Consider the following 17,978-nt stretch of genomic DNA (forward strand, 5'->3'; position numbering starts at 1 on the left):
TTGCACCTTCTAATTTGGTCATCTGATCCAACTCTCTGAGAGTCCTCCACTCTCTACAACACTTGTACTCTGGGTATCCAGGGTGCCCTTCTCCACTTACAAAGGCTTGGGAAGGATGTTTCTTTCTTACTGGCTGCCAAGGCTTACAGGTATTAAGGAGGATGAAATAGCAAATGTAGCAGCCAGTGAAGTGTGTTGCATTCCTCTGTTAGTTCAGTATGCCATTCCCCTGTCTACTATCACCTCACTGTTGAGATACAGATTCAAGCATCAATGGGAAGCAGAGTGGCTGGAAGTGACAGACAATAAGCTGCTTCTGGTAAAGTATGCAACTCAACTGTAGCATACCTTCTTCCAGCCACTCCGACAGGATGAGGCCCTTCTACTAGTCTTTGCATTGGACACAGCTCTGTGGCACTTGGCTCCATGCATCAGCAAGAGGACTCTCCAGTTTGTGGTGCTTGTGACATACATGTCATGACGTGCCACATCTTGGTAAACTATATTTTTTATACAGCCAAGAGGACACCAGTTAATTTGCTGATCAATTTGGTCTCAATTTTAATTGACAGTGATGTACTTGTAGTACTTCTTTCATGAAATGTCCAACATGTTTCCTAGAATATTAGGATGACATTTTTAACATGTTATCAGGCAGGGTGACTGGCTTGTCCGTGCTTTTTGTTAGTGATAAATCAGACACATATTCTTGTTATTCTATTTTAATTTTCTGCTTGTCTTACTTGTGTTTTAATTCACAGTTTTAGAACATCTGACCATTTTTTCAGTATCTTACAGAATGTGAAATACTGTGTTTGTGTGGGCTATCATAAGTTAGATACGGAAAGAGTGAGTGCAGTTTTGTCTTAGAGTGCTTCGTACTTTTTTGTGTGATTTAACCACATTTATTTGTACTAATTTTTGTACGGGTGCTGATAACCTCATCATTGAGCACCCGTAAATAACCCCCCCACCCCACGCCACCCCAGCACATTCTCCAGATCTCTCACCAATTGAAAACGTCTGGTCAATGGTGGCCGAGCAACTGGCTTGTCACAATACGCCGGTCACTACTCTTGATGAACTGTGGTATCGTGTTGAAGCCGCATGGGCAGCTGTACCTGTACACGCCATCCAAGCTCTGTTTGACTCAATGCTCAGGCGTATCAAGGCCGTTATTACGGCCAGAGGTGGTTGTTCTGGGTACTGATTTCTCAGGATCTATGCACCCAAATTGCGTGAAAATGTAATCACGTCAGTTCTAGTATAATATATCTGTCCAATGAATACCCGTTTATCATCTGCATTTCTTCTTGGTGTAGCAATTTTAATGGCGAGTAGTGTATGTATAGTCTTCACAGATCCCTGTTGGAATGTCATGGAAAAACTTAAGATTAGCTGGCCGTAGATGAGATGGAATGTTGAGCATTCATTTCCATCCCATTGAATCATAGTTGCTCTTATACAATGTTTTGTTTATTAATAGGAATTAGCCTTTGGTCAGTTCCCCAATCTTAAAAGGCTGCTATTGTTTACAGCAATCCTGGAATTTTCATGCGTTCAGTAGCAATGTCATTTAGTGCAGTGGTGACTGAGAGTTTGTCCATGCTGCTGAGTTCCACTATCGGTTTCCTGGAAAGGCAGTGTTGGCATTGTTTTTGTATTCAACCATTACATTGTACTCTTAATGTCTCAGTGCCCATATTGCCAGTCGGTTGATCATTGAGGCTAGTCAGCCAGCATAGTCTGTCACAATGGTGATGCCATAACTGCTAGTGTCAGTATGAAGTTCTGTCTTGGAATTCTTGTCATACAGTGCTATGACTGGAGAAGTTATTAGCATCTCCTTAATGATAAGGAAAGATGTTTCTTGCATTTCATTCCAAAGAAATTTGGTGTCTCCTTGTAGTAGTTCTTGCAAGAAATGTTTCTTTATACAGAAGTCCTTTATAAATCGTTGGTAGTATGAGTACATTTCGAGAAAACATCTCACATCACGAATATATCGAGGAGAAGGAAACTCTGCTCTTATTTTCACTGGATTGGGATGGACATGATAGTCATTGACTAGATGTCCCCAGAATTTTTATTTCTCAGCTGACAATGAGGCACTTTTTTGACTCAGGTGGAGGTCTGCAATCTGAATGCTCTGCATCATGGTTGTCAGCTGATACAGATATTCTTCAAATATCTTTGGAGAAACGACAGTGTCATCCAGATAGCAAAGACACATTATCCATTTAATATGTCGAAACAGGTTGTCCTTCATAGGCTTCAAGATGGCTGGCATAGTCCAAATGGCATAACTTTCAACTCTTACAGACCTTCAAGAGTTATGAAGGTATTGTTTTCCAGTCAACTTCATCAGCCTCAATTTGCAAGTAGCTTATCTGCATGTTCGTAGTTGAGAAATACTTTGCTACTGCCATGCAGTCTAGGATGTTACGAAGGAGTGGCAATGGGCAAGTTCTTTTTCCGTAATTTGGTTCAGTCGGTAGTTGTCACAGAAATGCCATGGGCCATCATTGCTCTTTACAGGGACCACAGGAGAGGGCCAAGGACTCTCCAAAGATTCAGTGAAGTCATCTTCCAGCATATTCTCCACTTCCTCCTGAGTATCCATTGTTCAGCCAGCGACACTGTATATGTGTGCTGGCTGAGTGCTGGATGATCCCCATAATATTGTGTTTTTTGGTGTGCCGCATGGTCTGTCATATATGGGCTTCAAATTTGAAAGCATCTGCAAACTGGCACAGAATGGCTCTCTCTTGCCGATATTGTTCTTAGGTCAGGCTGGATCATATTGGAAATTTGACAATACCTTTCTGCCATCAGGTGTCTGTAGTGAGAGTGAAGCACAATTCTTTGTTGATGGCATTAGGCTGCCCTTTCTAGAATGTTTTGGCATGTCCCTACATGCATGTGTGTAGTGATAAGTTAATGGCTGCTTGTGGCAGTTATTGATTCAAAGTTCTCCTTGACCACCTTTGATGGTTATGATTGCCCATGTAGATTTATTTTGAGAACCTGAGTAGCTTCCTGTAATTGACAAAAGCTTCACAATTTAACTGATTATATAGACTGATGACTGGAATTTGTCTTGTTGATGATGGGATATCGCCATCTTCAACGGCAAACAGCTGCGCAGAGCAGTGTCCGTTATTTGTGCTTGTTGAAGTATTTCTGTCTTGAGATCCAATCTTTCAAAGTCTATGACTGCTTGTGATGCCTGTAAGAAGTTCCATAGAGAATAACATTTGACTACACTATTGATCAAATGTATCCGGACACCCCAAAAAACATAACATTTTTCGTGCTGCCAGGTACTCCATATCGGCGACCTCAGCAGACATCATGAGAGAGCAGAAAGGGCCGTACAGGGTAGCCGTGTGGTCTGAGGTGCCTTGCCGAGGTCCGAATCAGAGTCCTCCCTCGGGCATGGATGTGTGTGTGTTGTCCTTAGAGTAAGCTAGTTTAAGTTAGATTAAGTAGTGTGTAAGCCTAGGGACCGATGACCTCAGTAGTCTCATCCCATAGGAACTTACCATAAATTTCCAAAAAGAGCAGACTGGGGCACTCCGTGGAACTCACGGACTTCGAACGTGGGCAGGTGATAGGGTGTCACCTATGTGATACGTCTGTACGCAAGATTTACACACTCGTAAACATCCCTACGCCCACTGTTTCCGATGTGATAGTGAAGTGGAAATGTGAAAGGACACGTACAGCACAAAAGCGTACAGGCCAACCTCATCTGTTGACTGGCAGAGACTGCTGATAGTTGGAGAGGGTCGTAATGTGTAATAGGCAGACGTCTATCCAGACCATCACACAAGAATTCCAAACTGCATCAGGACCCACTGCAAGTACTATGATAGTTAGGCGGGAGGTGAGAAAACTTGGATTTCATCCATATAATCCTCTGTGTTCTTCTATAGAACTACTCTACTTCTCATCTGAATTGCATATTGCTCACATCTCACTTCCATACAAGGCTACAATCCACACAGATACCATTGTAAAGACTTCTTAGCATATAAATTTATTTTAAATGTTAACTAATTCCCCTCCTGCGCCCTCTCAGAAATACGTTTCTTGCTGTTCCCAGTCGGCATTTTGCATCTTCCATACCTTCTAAGGTCTCTTACCCTTTTTTAATTCCCTCAGTGTTGTCTAATTTATGTCAGCTGCATTCCATTATCCTTGTTTTACTTGTATTGATGTTAATCTTATTGTCTCTTTTCCCAGACATTAAATATTCTGTTCATCTACTCTTCAAAGTCCTTTGCCATCTCTGACAGTGTTAAAATGTTATCAGCAAACCTCAAAGTTTTCATTTCTTCTCTCTGAATGTAACTTTTACAAATTTGTCCTAGCTTTTCTTCACATCTTGCTCAATGTACAGATGGAAACATTGGGAATAGGCTACAATCCTGTCTAACTTCCTTCTCAACTATGACTTCTGTTTCATGTCTTTCCACTCTTATACCTGCAGTCTAGTTTCTGTACAAGCTGTAAATAACCTTTTACTCCCTATAATTTGTCTCCGTTACCTTCAAAATTTCGACGAGTGTGGTGCAGTCCACATTGTCAAAAGCATTTCTCTAATTTTGCTAATGCTATAAGCGTAGGTTTGCCGTTCTTCAACTTATCTTGTGAGATATGTCAAAGGGTGGCGTTGCCTCATGTGTTCCTACATTTCTTCGGAATACAGAATCTTTCTCATGGTCGGCCTCTTTTTTTGTGGTCAGTTCCTATGGGACTAAACTTGACCTCTACCTGTTTTTCCTTTTTTCTGTAAATAATTCAGTCAGTATTTTGCAACCATGACTTGCTAAACTGATGGTTGTTAATATTCATTCCTGTCGGCACCTGCCTTCTTTGAAATTGGAATTTTATTTTCTTCTTGAAGTCTGAGGGTGTTTTACCTGTCTCATATCTTGCATACCAAGTGGAATAATTTTGTCATGGCTCCTCTTCCAAGGGTCTCAATAATTCTGAGAGAAATTCATCTATTATATGGGTCCTGTTTCTACTTAGGTTGTTCAGTCCTGTGTCAATCTTTTCGCAGTATTGTATTTCCACCTCATGTTCACCTACTCCTTCTCCTCTTTCTATTATATTGTGCTCAAGTTTGTTTCACACTATATATGCCTTCCACCTTTCAGTTTTCTTTCTTTGCTTAGTACTGTCTTGCTATCTGAGCTTTTGATGTTCATACAGTTGCTTCTCTTTCTTCAAAAGTCTATTTAACCCTCCTACAGGCAGCATCTACTTTTCCTGTAGTTCTCCTACTTCTACAGCCTTGCATTTGTTCTATAGCCATCCCTGCTTACTCAGTTTGCACATTCTCCCTTTCATTTCTTAAACGTCTGTATTCCTTTCTCCTGATTCAAGTGCTGCATTTTTTTTCTGTTTTCTCCTTTTGGTATTTTGAATTCAATGTCTCCTGAGTTATCCAAGGATTTCTACTAGGCTATGTCTTTTCTTTTGTGAACCTCTGCTGTCTTCTCTGTTTTATCCCTCAATGCTACCGATTTGTTTTCTATTGTATTCCTTTCCTCTGTTTCAGTCCAATGTTGCCCGAAGCTCACTCTGAAGTCACAGCTGTAGTTTTTCCTTACTTTCAGATGTTCACAGTACTGGCACAACAAGGCCCTGGTGGCTAATGTTGCAAGGCCATATCAGTTAACCATCCTGAATGTTTGCCCCTACAACTACTGAAAAGTTGCTGCCCCTCTTCTGGGACTTTGGGTTAGTCTTGCTATCCACAGGTATCCCTTCATTGTGTTGTGAATGCACCTATGGTACAACTACCTGTATTGTTGCAGTCTGTAAGCCCCCCGTCCACGGTTGTGGGGGTGGTGGTGGTGGGGGGGGGGGGGTTTGAGGATTGGAATTAGAATATATTCAAATGACAACTGATGATTTAAAAATAAACTGTAATGGCAAGCATGTGTTCACTAAATCGATTTTAGAAAAATATTGGCTGATAAGACAACCTATTGGAAGGTCGGCAGAAGACATTAGAAAACATACAGGAGCAGTACAGATTTGTATAAGTGAAGACTGTGGCATGGAGTAAGCATTTGCCCAGCAGTGGATGTTAAACGGTAATGGAGGTTGGTGGTTTTTATTATGATTATTAACAGTGTCTTAATTGACTGGCAGCTTGTGACTGGCTGATCCCTGAGAAGGTCCAGCAACATAAGAATTGTGTAGCTAGCTGTTTGGAAATACTAGAAGTGAACTCTTATGGGATGACTGCTAAGAGTCCATCAAGGGGGATGTTCAGCTGCCTATTTGCAAGTTCTTTTAGTTGGATGTGACTTTGGCAATTTGGGTACCCTTAATCTACCCCAGAAAACCTATTGGGGAAGGGGAACTTACTTGAATGTGGAATCTGAACTACATATCATTCCTGGCATATCTACACATCGTTGGGAGGGGAAGGTTAGTATAAAGGCAGAGTAAAAAATTTCCCTGGGCAGACTGTGATTTGATTCCGCAACCTCTCTGTTTCCAGTTATGTGCCTTACCATGAGACCACCAGACCCAACCTATGGAATTGTCTATCATACGATTGCTCAGTCAGTTCGTCTGTTCTTTCCTAAGTAGTGTGTTTTCCCCATCCAAAAATAAGAATCAAAATGTAAGAATACGAATGTAATATCTCTGCCATAGTCGTCTGTGTCTCAACTCTCCTTACATCTCACAGGAAATCTTCATCTAACATTTTCATCTGATGCACGCTCTCATTTAAGCAATATACTATCACCACCTCAGAACATATCCATGTGCGAATTGAATCCCCTTATGCTATTACATAACATTACCAAGATGCCCTTTTATTAACAGAGTTCTCATAAAATATGTGATAAATGATTGAAATGGAATTACAGGGACTAAAAGAAAATTTTAAATATATTACCTGGTGCTAAACATTTAACTTGACTGTTCATGGACTTAATTTCAGATTCTTCGTTCACTGCTGCAAATGGGCAGCAGCAGCTGCAACAAGATGAGCCAATGGAAACAGAAGCTGGGCAGTTTGAAGATGCCGATTGTGAGCCAGATAATTAAGAACTTTAGTGGCAACTATTTCCTACTTTGATTTCGTTGTGTTCTGTTTGTTTGACTTGTTAACTACATTTTCTCATTTATGTTTGTTTATAAACATCACTTCATGAACGTGTTATTCAGGCGTGCAGGAAAGAAAATATTCTTGTATTTTAAAGTTAGTTATTATTTCTTTTACAGTCTGAAAGACCGAATGTTGGAGTTGATCTCTGTAAAATGGCAGAAAATTCCTTTGTAATAAATTTGTCAATAAAAGTATTTTTGTCACTATTTCTTTATCTGTCTTGTGTCCTGACAGAAGCTGTATTTAAAAAAGTTAGGCTGATTGATGAAATGCAGTTTTATTACGCATGTACCTCCCCGTCTATCTAGACATCAATAATTTTATCAATATGTACCATTTTCTTTCTATTAACAATCACTTCTGTTGAAGAGATTATTTCTATATTGTATATTTAAAAAATTGTATAATAAGTAAATAAAAATAAAAGAAATGATACATGTTCACCAAGTGGTCACATTTACAGAGTAATTTGTGAAGCGAATGGGAAATGCCTCGTTCCACATAATTAAGATTAATCGTGCAAAATGATCCATTGAACATGAAACTAACTCTATAGATACACATTTTCTGCATTCTCCCATGCACACCACACAATATCTTGTTATGCAATAGCGGCCCTAATGTGACTCTGAAGCATTGCCAAATTCTAGCTCGTAAATATCTTAGTGCTTGATTATGATATAAGGGGTACATCATAACTCACACATTGCACTAGTTTTCCTTATTTCTAGGCAGCACTTCAAAGTTAAAATAGACTAAATGATTCATATCATATGCTTCTTTAAGGTTGTAATCAATTGACATTGAAAAGGAGGTTACAAATATAGTCAAATTATGATATAATTTACTAGGACATAGCAGTTTCAGGCAAACTTTGCCCCTAATTTGCCTTTGTCATGAGATGACATTTGTTTCTGACAAGTTGTGAAAGCAATGAGGCCCATAGATTATTTTACATTGTTACCTACATTAAAAATTTTAGCATTTTGCTGGGGAGCATGGGCCCAAACTTCAACGTTGTTTCACCAATTATGATTGGCAGATTGCTAGGGTGATAAGCAATGGGAATGTGGAGTAATAACTTGTAAATCGATTGAGATATCAGTGACATAGCATCCAATGGTGAGGACTTTGGCACTGTGTGACATGCTAGTGGTGTCACGACATGTCAGCAGTGTTTGCAAATGCTGGAGGACTGGCACACAAGCTGTTGCTATCGACCATAATGTGGATGTCCACTTACGTTTTCTGAAAAATATCTATATGAAGCGATCATGTCCAGCCTGGAATTGATCATGATAATTTAACAGGTAAAAATGGCTGGAGTCAAAAGAAAACATGCAGCACATCACAAAGTTAAAGTGGAATTATGGTCTCATGTAATACTGTGGAGAGCCCCTATTTTGAAGCTACCACAACTACATCATATCTACTATTTTTATGCAGCATTGTGACCCACCACAAATTTAAATTTACCACAAAACAAAATGTTACACCTAATGTAGCTTGTACCAAGTGCAGTTCATTGCCAATGGAAATTAACATTGGTCCCAGATCGTACTGGCAGTCTGATAGGGTCCATCTTTGACAATTTCAGACTGCCAGTTGATGGTCCTGTCACTCATGCCTTTAGCAAGGCATCAATACTGTCCATGGTTTTCCTCAAATACATATTATATGACCATGTGTTGAGCATTGGACTTATATTCATTTCTCTGCTATAACTTATAAGTCAGTCCTCCGGTTGCTTAGTACACACACACACACACACACAAACACACACTTCTTCCTCCAAGTATAAGTGGCATAGAAGTAATCACCTTGAGTCTTCATTAATGATTGGCAACTTTTATTTCAAGACCACATGAGATTAATACTCACGGAATAAGCAAGAGGCAAAAAGAGCCTTAGCAGTTGAATTTGAACACATTGAATGTGTCAGAAATTTGTCTCTTGTCACTTGGTTTACCCCAGTAAGTGTATTGACAACTATGCTGTTGAATACTCCAAATTCATCATCATCATCAACAAAGAGCTGCTCATGGCGGAACAACCCAAAGACAATGCTCAGTGTCTATGATGGTGTCGACCTCATCGGCGCCACACACGGAGCTGTGTGGGTAGATGTCGTGAAGGAAGGTTCGGCCACCGAACCTGGAAGTCACTGAAGCAAGCCGGGCATCTTACTGGGCGTGCTGGTCGTGCAGCGACAGGTAGGCTGGCGGTTTGCGGGTGGAACGGAGCGACGACGATGATGTCTCCGGTGGGCGTGGTGAACACACAAAGCATGTCCAGGTCAGCGTCGGCGGGAGGCAGGGAATGGTGGAGGTTGTGTCATGAGCACTGGATGAAGAGAAACACATGATGAACAGCGTATAATCGCGCAGTATTATTGAGATGTCATGGATTATGTCCGGGGGAACAGGCACAAACACCTTGAGTGAGGGCACGTTCAAGATGGGGGCATGAGAGACCTCCACAAGGCGAGGCAGGCGACGGTGGAGAGGTCAAAGGGTCCGGCAGCGAGGGTGTGATCATAAGTAAGCTTGATGTGGTGAGCATGTGGTCACTCGACGGAGTGCGTGAGACCGGAGTTGAGGGCGAGGTCAGAGGAGAGTTCGACGACTGGAGCGAGAAGTCACTTAACAGAGTGTCTGAGACCGGCGCAGAGGACGAGGTCAGAGGAGAGCTCGACACTTGGAGCTGGAAGTCACTCGATCGAGTGTGTAAGTCCGACGTGGAGGGAGTGTTCGGAGCGTCATGAGCCACGACAGTGAGTGGCGTGGTCATGGCCTGAAGGAGGGGGGAGGGGGGGGGGGAGAAGAAGAAGGCTAGACATGAGCAGGATTAAGTCTGTTGAGAGAGACTGTAACAGCTGAATCTTTCATCTCGATGTCATAGGTGTTGGCAGAGCACTGGAGAACTCAGTACGGGCCGGTATGTGGAGGTTGGAGGGGAGCACAGACAGTGTCATCTCAGAGCATGACATACTCGCAATTGTCCAGAGATTTTGGGACATGAGCCGGCCGCTGTGGCCGTGTGGTTCTAGGTGCTTCAGTCTGGAACTGCATGACCGCTACGGTCGCAGGTTAGAATCCTGCCTCGGGCATGGATGTGTGTGATGTCCTTAGGTTAGTTAGGTTTAAGTAGTTCTAAGTTCTAGGGGACTGATGACCACAGATGTTAAGTCCCATGAACCGTTTTTTTTTTTTTTTTTTTTTTTCGGGACGTGAACCTTAGGGCGGGAATGGCTGGTGGGCGAAGGGATATGGAGGTTGATGAAGTGGCGTCTGATGTGGTTCACGAAGGAAGGTAAGTCAGACTGAGGGAGAGAAACGGAAACATTCACAAGTTCAGGGAGAAAAATATTCTGACCGTATACGAACTTGGCTATTGTGCCGTTGAGGTCTTCATTATACACTCCTGGAAATTGAAATAAGAACACCGTGAATTCATTGTCCCAGGAAGGGGAAACTTTATTGACACATTCCTGGGGTCAGATACATCGCATGATCACACTGACAGACCCACAGGCACATAGACACAGGCAACAGAGCATGTACAATGTCGGCACTAGTACAGTGTAAATCCACCTTTCGCAGCAATGCAGGCTGCTATTCTCCCATGGAGACGATCGTAGAGATGCTGGATGTAGTCCTGTGGAACGGCTTGCCATGCCATTTCCACCTGGCGCCTCAGTTGGACCAGCGTTCGTGCTGGACGTGCAGACCGCGTGAGACGACGCTTCATCCAGTCCCAAACATGCTCAATGGGGGACAGATCCGGAGATCTTGCTGGCCAGGGTAGTTGACTTACACCTTCTAGAGCACGTTGGGTGGCACGGGATACATGCGGACGCGCATTGTCCTGTTGGAACAGCAAGTTCCCTTGCCGGTCTAGGAATGGTAGAACGATGGGTTCGATGACGGTTTGGATGTACCGTGCACTATTCAGTGTCCCCTCGACGATCACCAGTGGTGTACGGCCAGTGTAGGAGATTGCTCCCCACACCATGATGCCGGGTGTTGGCCCTGTGTGCCTCGGTCGTATGCAGTCCTGATTGTGGCGCTCACCTGCACGGCGCCAAACACGCATACGACCATCATTGGCACCAAGGCAGAAGCGACTCTCATCGCTGAAGACGACACGTCTCCATTCGTCCCTCCATTCACGCCTGTCGCGACACCACTGGAGGCGGGCTGCACGATGTTGGGGCGTGAGCGGAAGACGGCCTAATGGTGTACGGGACCGTAGCCCAGCTTCATGGAGACGGTTGCGAATGGTCCTCGCCGATACCCCAGGAGCAACAGTGTCCCTAATTTGCTGGGAAGTGGCGGTGCGGTCCCCTACGGCACTGCATAGGATCCTACGGTCTTGGCGTGCATCCGTGCGTCGCTGCAGTCCGGTCCCAGGTCGAAGGGCACGTGCACCTTCCGCCGACCACTGGCGACAACATCGATTTACTGTGGAGACCTCACGCCCCACGTGTTGAGCAATTCGGCGGTACGTCCACCTGGCCTCCCGCATGCCCACTATACGCCCTCGCTCAAAGTCCGTCAACTGCACATACGATTCACGTCCATGCTGTCGCGGCATGCTACCAGTGTTAAAGACTGCGATGGAGCTCCGTATGCTACGGCAAACTGGCTGACACTGACGGCGGCGGTGCACAAATGCTGCGCAGCTAGCGCCATTCGACGGCCAACACCGCGGTTCCTGGTGTGTCCGCTGTGCCGTGCGTGTGATCATTGCTTGTACAGCCCTCTCGCAGTGTCCGGAGCAAGTATGGTGGGTCTGACACACCGGTGTCAATGTGTTCTTTTTTCCATTTCCAGGAGAGTAGATCGCACGAATGCCGAGTAGCACAAGGGGACGGGCCTCCATCCATAGAGAGTTGTGGCATCGAAGAGCCACCTTGAAAGTGTGGTGCCAGTGCTCGACTAGCCCGTTACTTTGTGGGTGATATGCTGTAGTATGGATGTGCTGGATGCTGCAAATGTTACAAATCCCGTTGAACAGGGCCGACTCAAATTGTCTGTCCTGGTCAGTCATGATGATAGCTGGACATCCGAAATGCGATACCCATGACTCGACGAAAGCTCGAACCACAGTTTCTGCAGTAATATCGGGGAGGGGGACAGCCTCGACCCAGCGGGTTGTTCGGTCAATAGACAAGAGAACATAACGAAAGCTGTTAGAGGGGGAGAGAAGGCCGACAATGTCAGTATGAATATGCTGGAAACGTCCAGGAGGGATCAAAAAGGATCTGGGGGGGGGGGGGGGGGGTGTGCTTGTGTACTTTGCAGCATTGGCACGCGATGCAGGAGCGTGCCCATTGCTGGTAGTCCTTGTTGACATTTCTCCACACAAAGCGCTCCGCTACGAGACGGGTGGATGCACGAACACCGAGGTGGACTAAATTATGCAATGCATTGAAGATAGCTCGACGGAGTGTGGTTGGGACGAGGGAGCATAACGTGCCCGTACTGACGTCGCACCAGATCTCACCAGAAATGCCAGGGAAGGTGGTGCGGACAAAGTGTAGTGAAGAAGTAGAGTCTGAAATCAGGTTTTGTGTTTCCTCGTCGGCGGGTTGGAGGTTAGGCAATTCAGAGGTCTAACAGTGAAAGGAAATCAGCAACTATATTGTCAGCACCCTTTATGTGTCTGACATCGGTGGTGAACTGAGATATGGAGTCCATGTATCTGAAACGGCAAGCAGGCGGGTTTGTAATGGCCACAGCCAGGGGTTTGTGGTCCGTTAAAACATATAAAGGGCGTCCCTCAATGTCAGTCTTAAAATGCTTGGCCACTTCGTAGACCGCGAGCAACTCCCTGTCAAACGCGGAATATTTCCGTTGTACATTGGTGAGCTTGCGCGAGAACTGCAGAGTCGAAGTTTGGCCATCGAATGTCTGGCTAAGGATAGCACCGATGGCAGTATCGCTCGCGTCCATGGTGATGAAAAGCTGCGCATTGGGATGAGGATGCACGATGGGTGTGGCCCTGCGGAACTGTTAGTACGTGTTATGGTAGTCTTGATAACACACTTGCGAGGAGTAGCGGGAGGTGAACACATGGAGGCTCGATTGCTGGGACTGCAAGCAGATTCGGCGCCCTTACTGACCTTGCTTTGTCCTTGCTGTAGTGTCTGTAATTCCTTTGCTGCATCGGAGAGCTGGAGCTGTGTTTCGTGGAGCCCGAAGGAGAGCTTGTAGTTTTCCTGGCGTAGACGAACAACGTGTTCAAGCTCGACAAGGCACTTGTGCGTGGTTTCTTGTAACGTCGTTGACCGAGATGAGAATGTACGGATGAGATGAGCCGCCCTGTATAGGTTTGTCAATTTCGCACACTAAAAAAGTCCACTCGAGTTTGCGGAGAATGAGATGATGTGTGAAGTTGAACCCGAGCATTGTAGTTTAGTTGAATTAACGGCTTGCAGTGAAGTATGATGAGGGCGGATGTTCGGCGACGGTAAGGACGTAGGCAGGAGCGAAACATCGGCGCCAGTGTCCACTAGGAAAAGGTATCGCGACGAAATGTCTTTAATGTAAAGTCGTCCACAATTATCCGGTCGTTCCCAGACAGAATGGAGCGCTGAGGGGTGCCTGTCATATTGTGTGCAGGAGGCAGCACCCGGACCTACCTGCGATTGGCGTTTGGGAAGTAGCAGGGTGGTCTGCAGTTCCGTGCCACCTCACCAAACCGTGTGTGGAAGTAACAGTACGGGTAGTGCGGTTGCATTTCCTGCGGAAAGTTCGTTGCCAGTGGCGGTGGCCACAGCAGGTTCGGTTGCAGGAGGGGGTGTGACTGTGGGCGAAGCTAGTGACGTCCCAGTTGGTTGTTTACTACTTCCCGGAGCAAGCGGAACAGTAGGCACAGTACGGTCCCAGCCATGTCCGGCCGCAGGGCGATGAGCCTGAACCTGAGACTTGCCAGGTAGGCAGTGGGTGGCGAAATAGAGCAATGATGCATCATGTAGCTCATCAGCAATTGTCATTCTTTGTTTGATAGGTTCAGGAGACCTTTGAGCCAGAACAAAACGGATTTGAGGTGATATTTTATCTGACCAGATGGCGAGGAGAGCTGTGTCAGAGAATAGATCGGCACTGACCAGGAGACATAGCTGTCTCCAGAGCTGGTAAGGTTTGTCATTGCCTAATTGCTCAACGTGGAGCACTTGCCGTACTGCTGCCTCAGTTGAGCGTGCAAGCCGACGTAGAACTGTCTTTCTGGCTAGAGTGTACCGGGTAGATGAGTCCGGGACATCGACCAGGTCAGCAATCAAGTCCTCCTGGTCGTGCAGGTGGGTGATGAGGCACAGAAACCTGGTTGACTCGTCGAGTTTGTAATTGTCGAGCACTTCGTCCACAATTTTGAACCAGGTTGTTGCTCTGTCGGGATTAAACGGCGGCAGCATTGGTAAGCATTTTAGAATGTTCGGAAGAACAGGTTGAGTTGAGTTTGTCGGGGCACTGTCTGGATCGAGCTGTTACTGCTGTAGTATTCGAGGAGAGTGTGCCTCCAGGGGATGTGGCAACGACGGCTGTTCGGGTGGCAGCGTGAAGGTGACACGTTGTGACTGAGCGGGCTGCGGAGGTGCGGGCTGCCCAGAAGCACGGTGTGGGAAATGATGTTGAACGTGGGACGGAATGTGTGAATGTTCACTGTTCATAGACACTCCACTGAAAACAGTGTGCAGATAAGGTGAATGTCATGGCACAAAACACTGAGGTGTAGCAGTGGGACGGAGATGGAGGTCAGGCATAGATAACAAGTTATTGTTCCTGTTGCAGGCCGAAGTATTGAAGTAGAAAGGCATGTGCTGATGCTGAAGCGAGGCAGGCGCTGGCCGGATGCTGACGAGGTAGACCTGTGAACGAAGCAGTTCCAGCCACGTGGCAGGTATCCGCGTAATACTGCATGGATTGCGGCGTGGCAAATTGTCCTGGCGGTGGTAGCTTGTCCAATGAAGCATTTGCAGAAATTGGCATTGGTCCCGCACTGCACAGAGATCCGTAAGAGGTAACTGCACAGTCAATGAGGGAGGGCACATGTGGTGGGAACAAAGGCATTTGATAGCCGGAGTCATGCGCACTCCTAACCACACTTATTGTTGCAGGCTCGAAAACGTCTCACGTAATCATCGCGTGAGAGGCAGTCCTGGCGGGTGTACATCACCCACAACACGATGCATATCGATCACAAAATACGGCGTTAGGCGCTGGGCCGAAGTCATTGTTCGAAAGCTGTGTCGATGTAATACACGCGAAAATAAGCGACGCGGAGGTCGCGGACACAGTAAAACGGAAGATGTTACAACTCAGGGTCACCAGTGAGGTGTGAGTTTGGGTTGGTTACACCAAACAACACCCACTTAGCAGTAGTTCATTTATTCACCTAAACACATGCAAGGCTCACAAAGAACTGCTCTCGGCGGAACAGCCCAAAGACAATGCCCAGAGTCCAAAGACGAACGCATATCAATGCTGGTGTCGACCTCATCGGCGCCACATAACTATTTATGATATCATAAACAATGAGGTGTGAATAAAAAAAGTACTGCATCATGCATGATGTTTAAATTTATTACTTGTGTGCTACAAACACTATTTACAATAAATTTCAGACACTATCCAGATATCCCACTAAAAGCAATCACAAAATTATATCATGGTGCCACATGTAGTCCAGGAGATATAATGTCATAAACAGAGATGCATGAAAAACTGCCATGTGCATGACATTTAAATTTATTACTTCTTTGCTACTAAATCTATTCACAATAAATTTTGCAGATAGTACACACAAATGCTGCTGAAGGTACCTACACAAATATATCATTGTATGACACACAGTTTAAGAGATATGTCATAAACACTGAAATACACGAAAAATGCTGCATTATGCATGAAGTTTTAGCACATTTATTCTTCACTACTAAGACACTCCTACAGTAGTGTCAACTTGAGGAAATCCCTGGCACTTGGCAGTGCTTTTGACAGTTTCCAGCTGCGAAGAGCAAATGGGTTTAGGTGAAAACAATAGCTATCTATAGATCTATGAAGTGGCATTGCCATAGAGACGTTTATAAAATCACACACTTGAGGCAGCTGTGCCCAGCATAACGGAAACTGCGTCAGCTGCAGTAGTGAATATAAGGTAATAATAAATGAAAGGAAGATGTTCGTCTTGGTCACAGGTCAAAATGAATACCCAGGCAATTGATTGCACAAAATTTTAAAAATTGGCAAAATATAGTGAATGGTGAAATGAGCCCTTTAAAGTAAAGTGACACAATTTTTTTAAAGCTGAGATGCAGTTAACTCAAAAGAAGAAAGAAAGAGGTGGTATTAATTCTAAGAGTTACTCAGCCTCTGACAAGGGTATTTGCATGAGACAGAAGAAAACTGCCACAGACCGCAGTGAGAGCGAGAGGCCATTAACCTTTGCCTCAACTCGTACTATGGCACCAAAGTGCCATCAATATCTACAGAAACCTTACGAAGCAAAAGAAGAAGAAGAAGAAAATAACACGCTGTCTGACCTGAAGATGGAATTGAGCCTAACTCTGGTTTAGCAGAAGCAGATAAATGAAAGTTCAGTAAAGAGATCTCAATTTGAATCAACAATAGTTGCCATCAGTGGCACAAACCCATAATTAAAGAATATAATTCCTACTCACTGAACTCATTAACAACCATACGAAACTCGATAAACAAGGGGTGGGAATACACACACTGAGCAGGTTTTCTTAATTTAAACATGTAGTACATATAACAATTAATGAGAGCAAGAACAATCACGTTTTAACCTATAAGATAAACTAGTATTAGAATGTAGTGCCTATATGGTACAAACCATCTTCAAGCATAGCAATCAACCTTGAAGGTGTGAATTTTAAAGCTTACAGTTTCTATGGGCACATCCAACTGTCTGCTGTGTTTGACCAATCAAAGGTAGCCTTTAATTACACTTCTCTCTATATAACAGATATGAGCATAATGTCAGTCTGAAATTCACAGATGGTAATTACATAATACATAAACTAACAGGTAACAACTGGCAATAAACTGCTTAATGACTCTATGCCAAAGTTCACTCAAAAGAGGGCAGGTCATGTGACTCAAGCAAACCGTGAATCACACAGCAAAACTAATAACTTTTTGCCCACCTGCTGATGACCCTCAAATAGAACAGTGAATAACATCTACTGACATTTGAAATATGGTAAGTCACTTGTTGTGATCTTCAGTCTGAAGACTGGTTTGACATAGTTCTCCACACTGACCTCTGTGAATGTCAACCCCACTACTGCAAGCTACATCCTTCTGAATCTGCTTACTGCACTCTTGGTCTCCTTCTACCATTTTTAACCCCCCCCCCCACACACACACACTTCCCTTCAATACTAAGTTGGTGATTCCTTGATGTCTCAGAATGTGTCCTATCAAGCAGTTTCTTCTTTTGGTGAAGTTGTGCCACAAATTTCTTGTCTCCCCAATTCTGTTCAGTACCTCCTAATTAGTTATGTGGTGTAACCACTAACTGTCAACATTCTTTTGTAACACCACATTTTGAAAGCTTCTATCCTCTTTTTGTCTAACCTGTTTGTTGTCCACGTTTCAGTCCCATAAATGGCTACGCTCCACACAACTACTTTAAAAAAGGGTTCCTAATGCTAAATCTATGTCCAATGTTAACAAATTTCTCTTCTTCAGAAATACTTTTCTTGCCGTTGCCAGTCTACATTTTATGTCCTCTCTACTTCAGCCATCATCGGTTATTTAGGTGCCCAAATAGTAAACTCATCTACTAGTTGCCTTAGCATCAC

The 17,978-nt window shown here is 44.3% G+C and overlaps 1 protein-coding gene across 2 annotated transcripts in view; it reads left to right on the top strand.

The window, feature by feature from the left end:
- Window positions 1-7,350, top strand: part of LOC124595540 (methylosome subunit pICln) — an 81,657-nt gene extending 74,307 nt beyond the window's left edge. For both annotated transcript variants that reach the window (XM_047134319.1, XM_047134318.1), the window contains one exon: window positions 6,977-7,350. In XM_047134319.1, the coding sequence (XP_046990275.1) occupies window positions 6,977-7,083 (107 nt within the window). In that variant the 3' untranslated portion in view covers window positions 7,084-7,350. The remainder of the gene's footprint in view (window positions 1-6,976) is intronic.
- The last annotated feature ends 10,628 nt before the right edge of the window (window positions 7,351-17,978 follow it).

Source organism: Schistocerca americana, chromosome 2 (genome assembly GCF_021461395.2).
Source record: "Schistocerca americana isolate TAMUIC-IGC-003095 chromosome 2, iqSchAmer2.1, whole genome shotgun sequence".
In the NCBI taxonomy this organism is placed as follows: domain Eukaryota; kingdom Metazoa; phylum Arthropoda; class Insecta; order Orthoptera; family Acrididae; genus Schistocerca; species Schistocerca americana.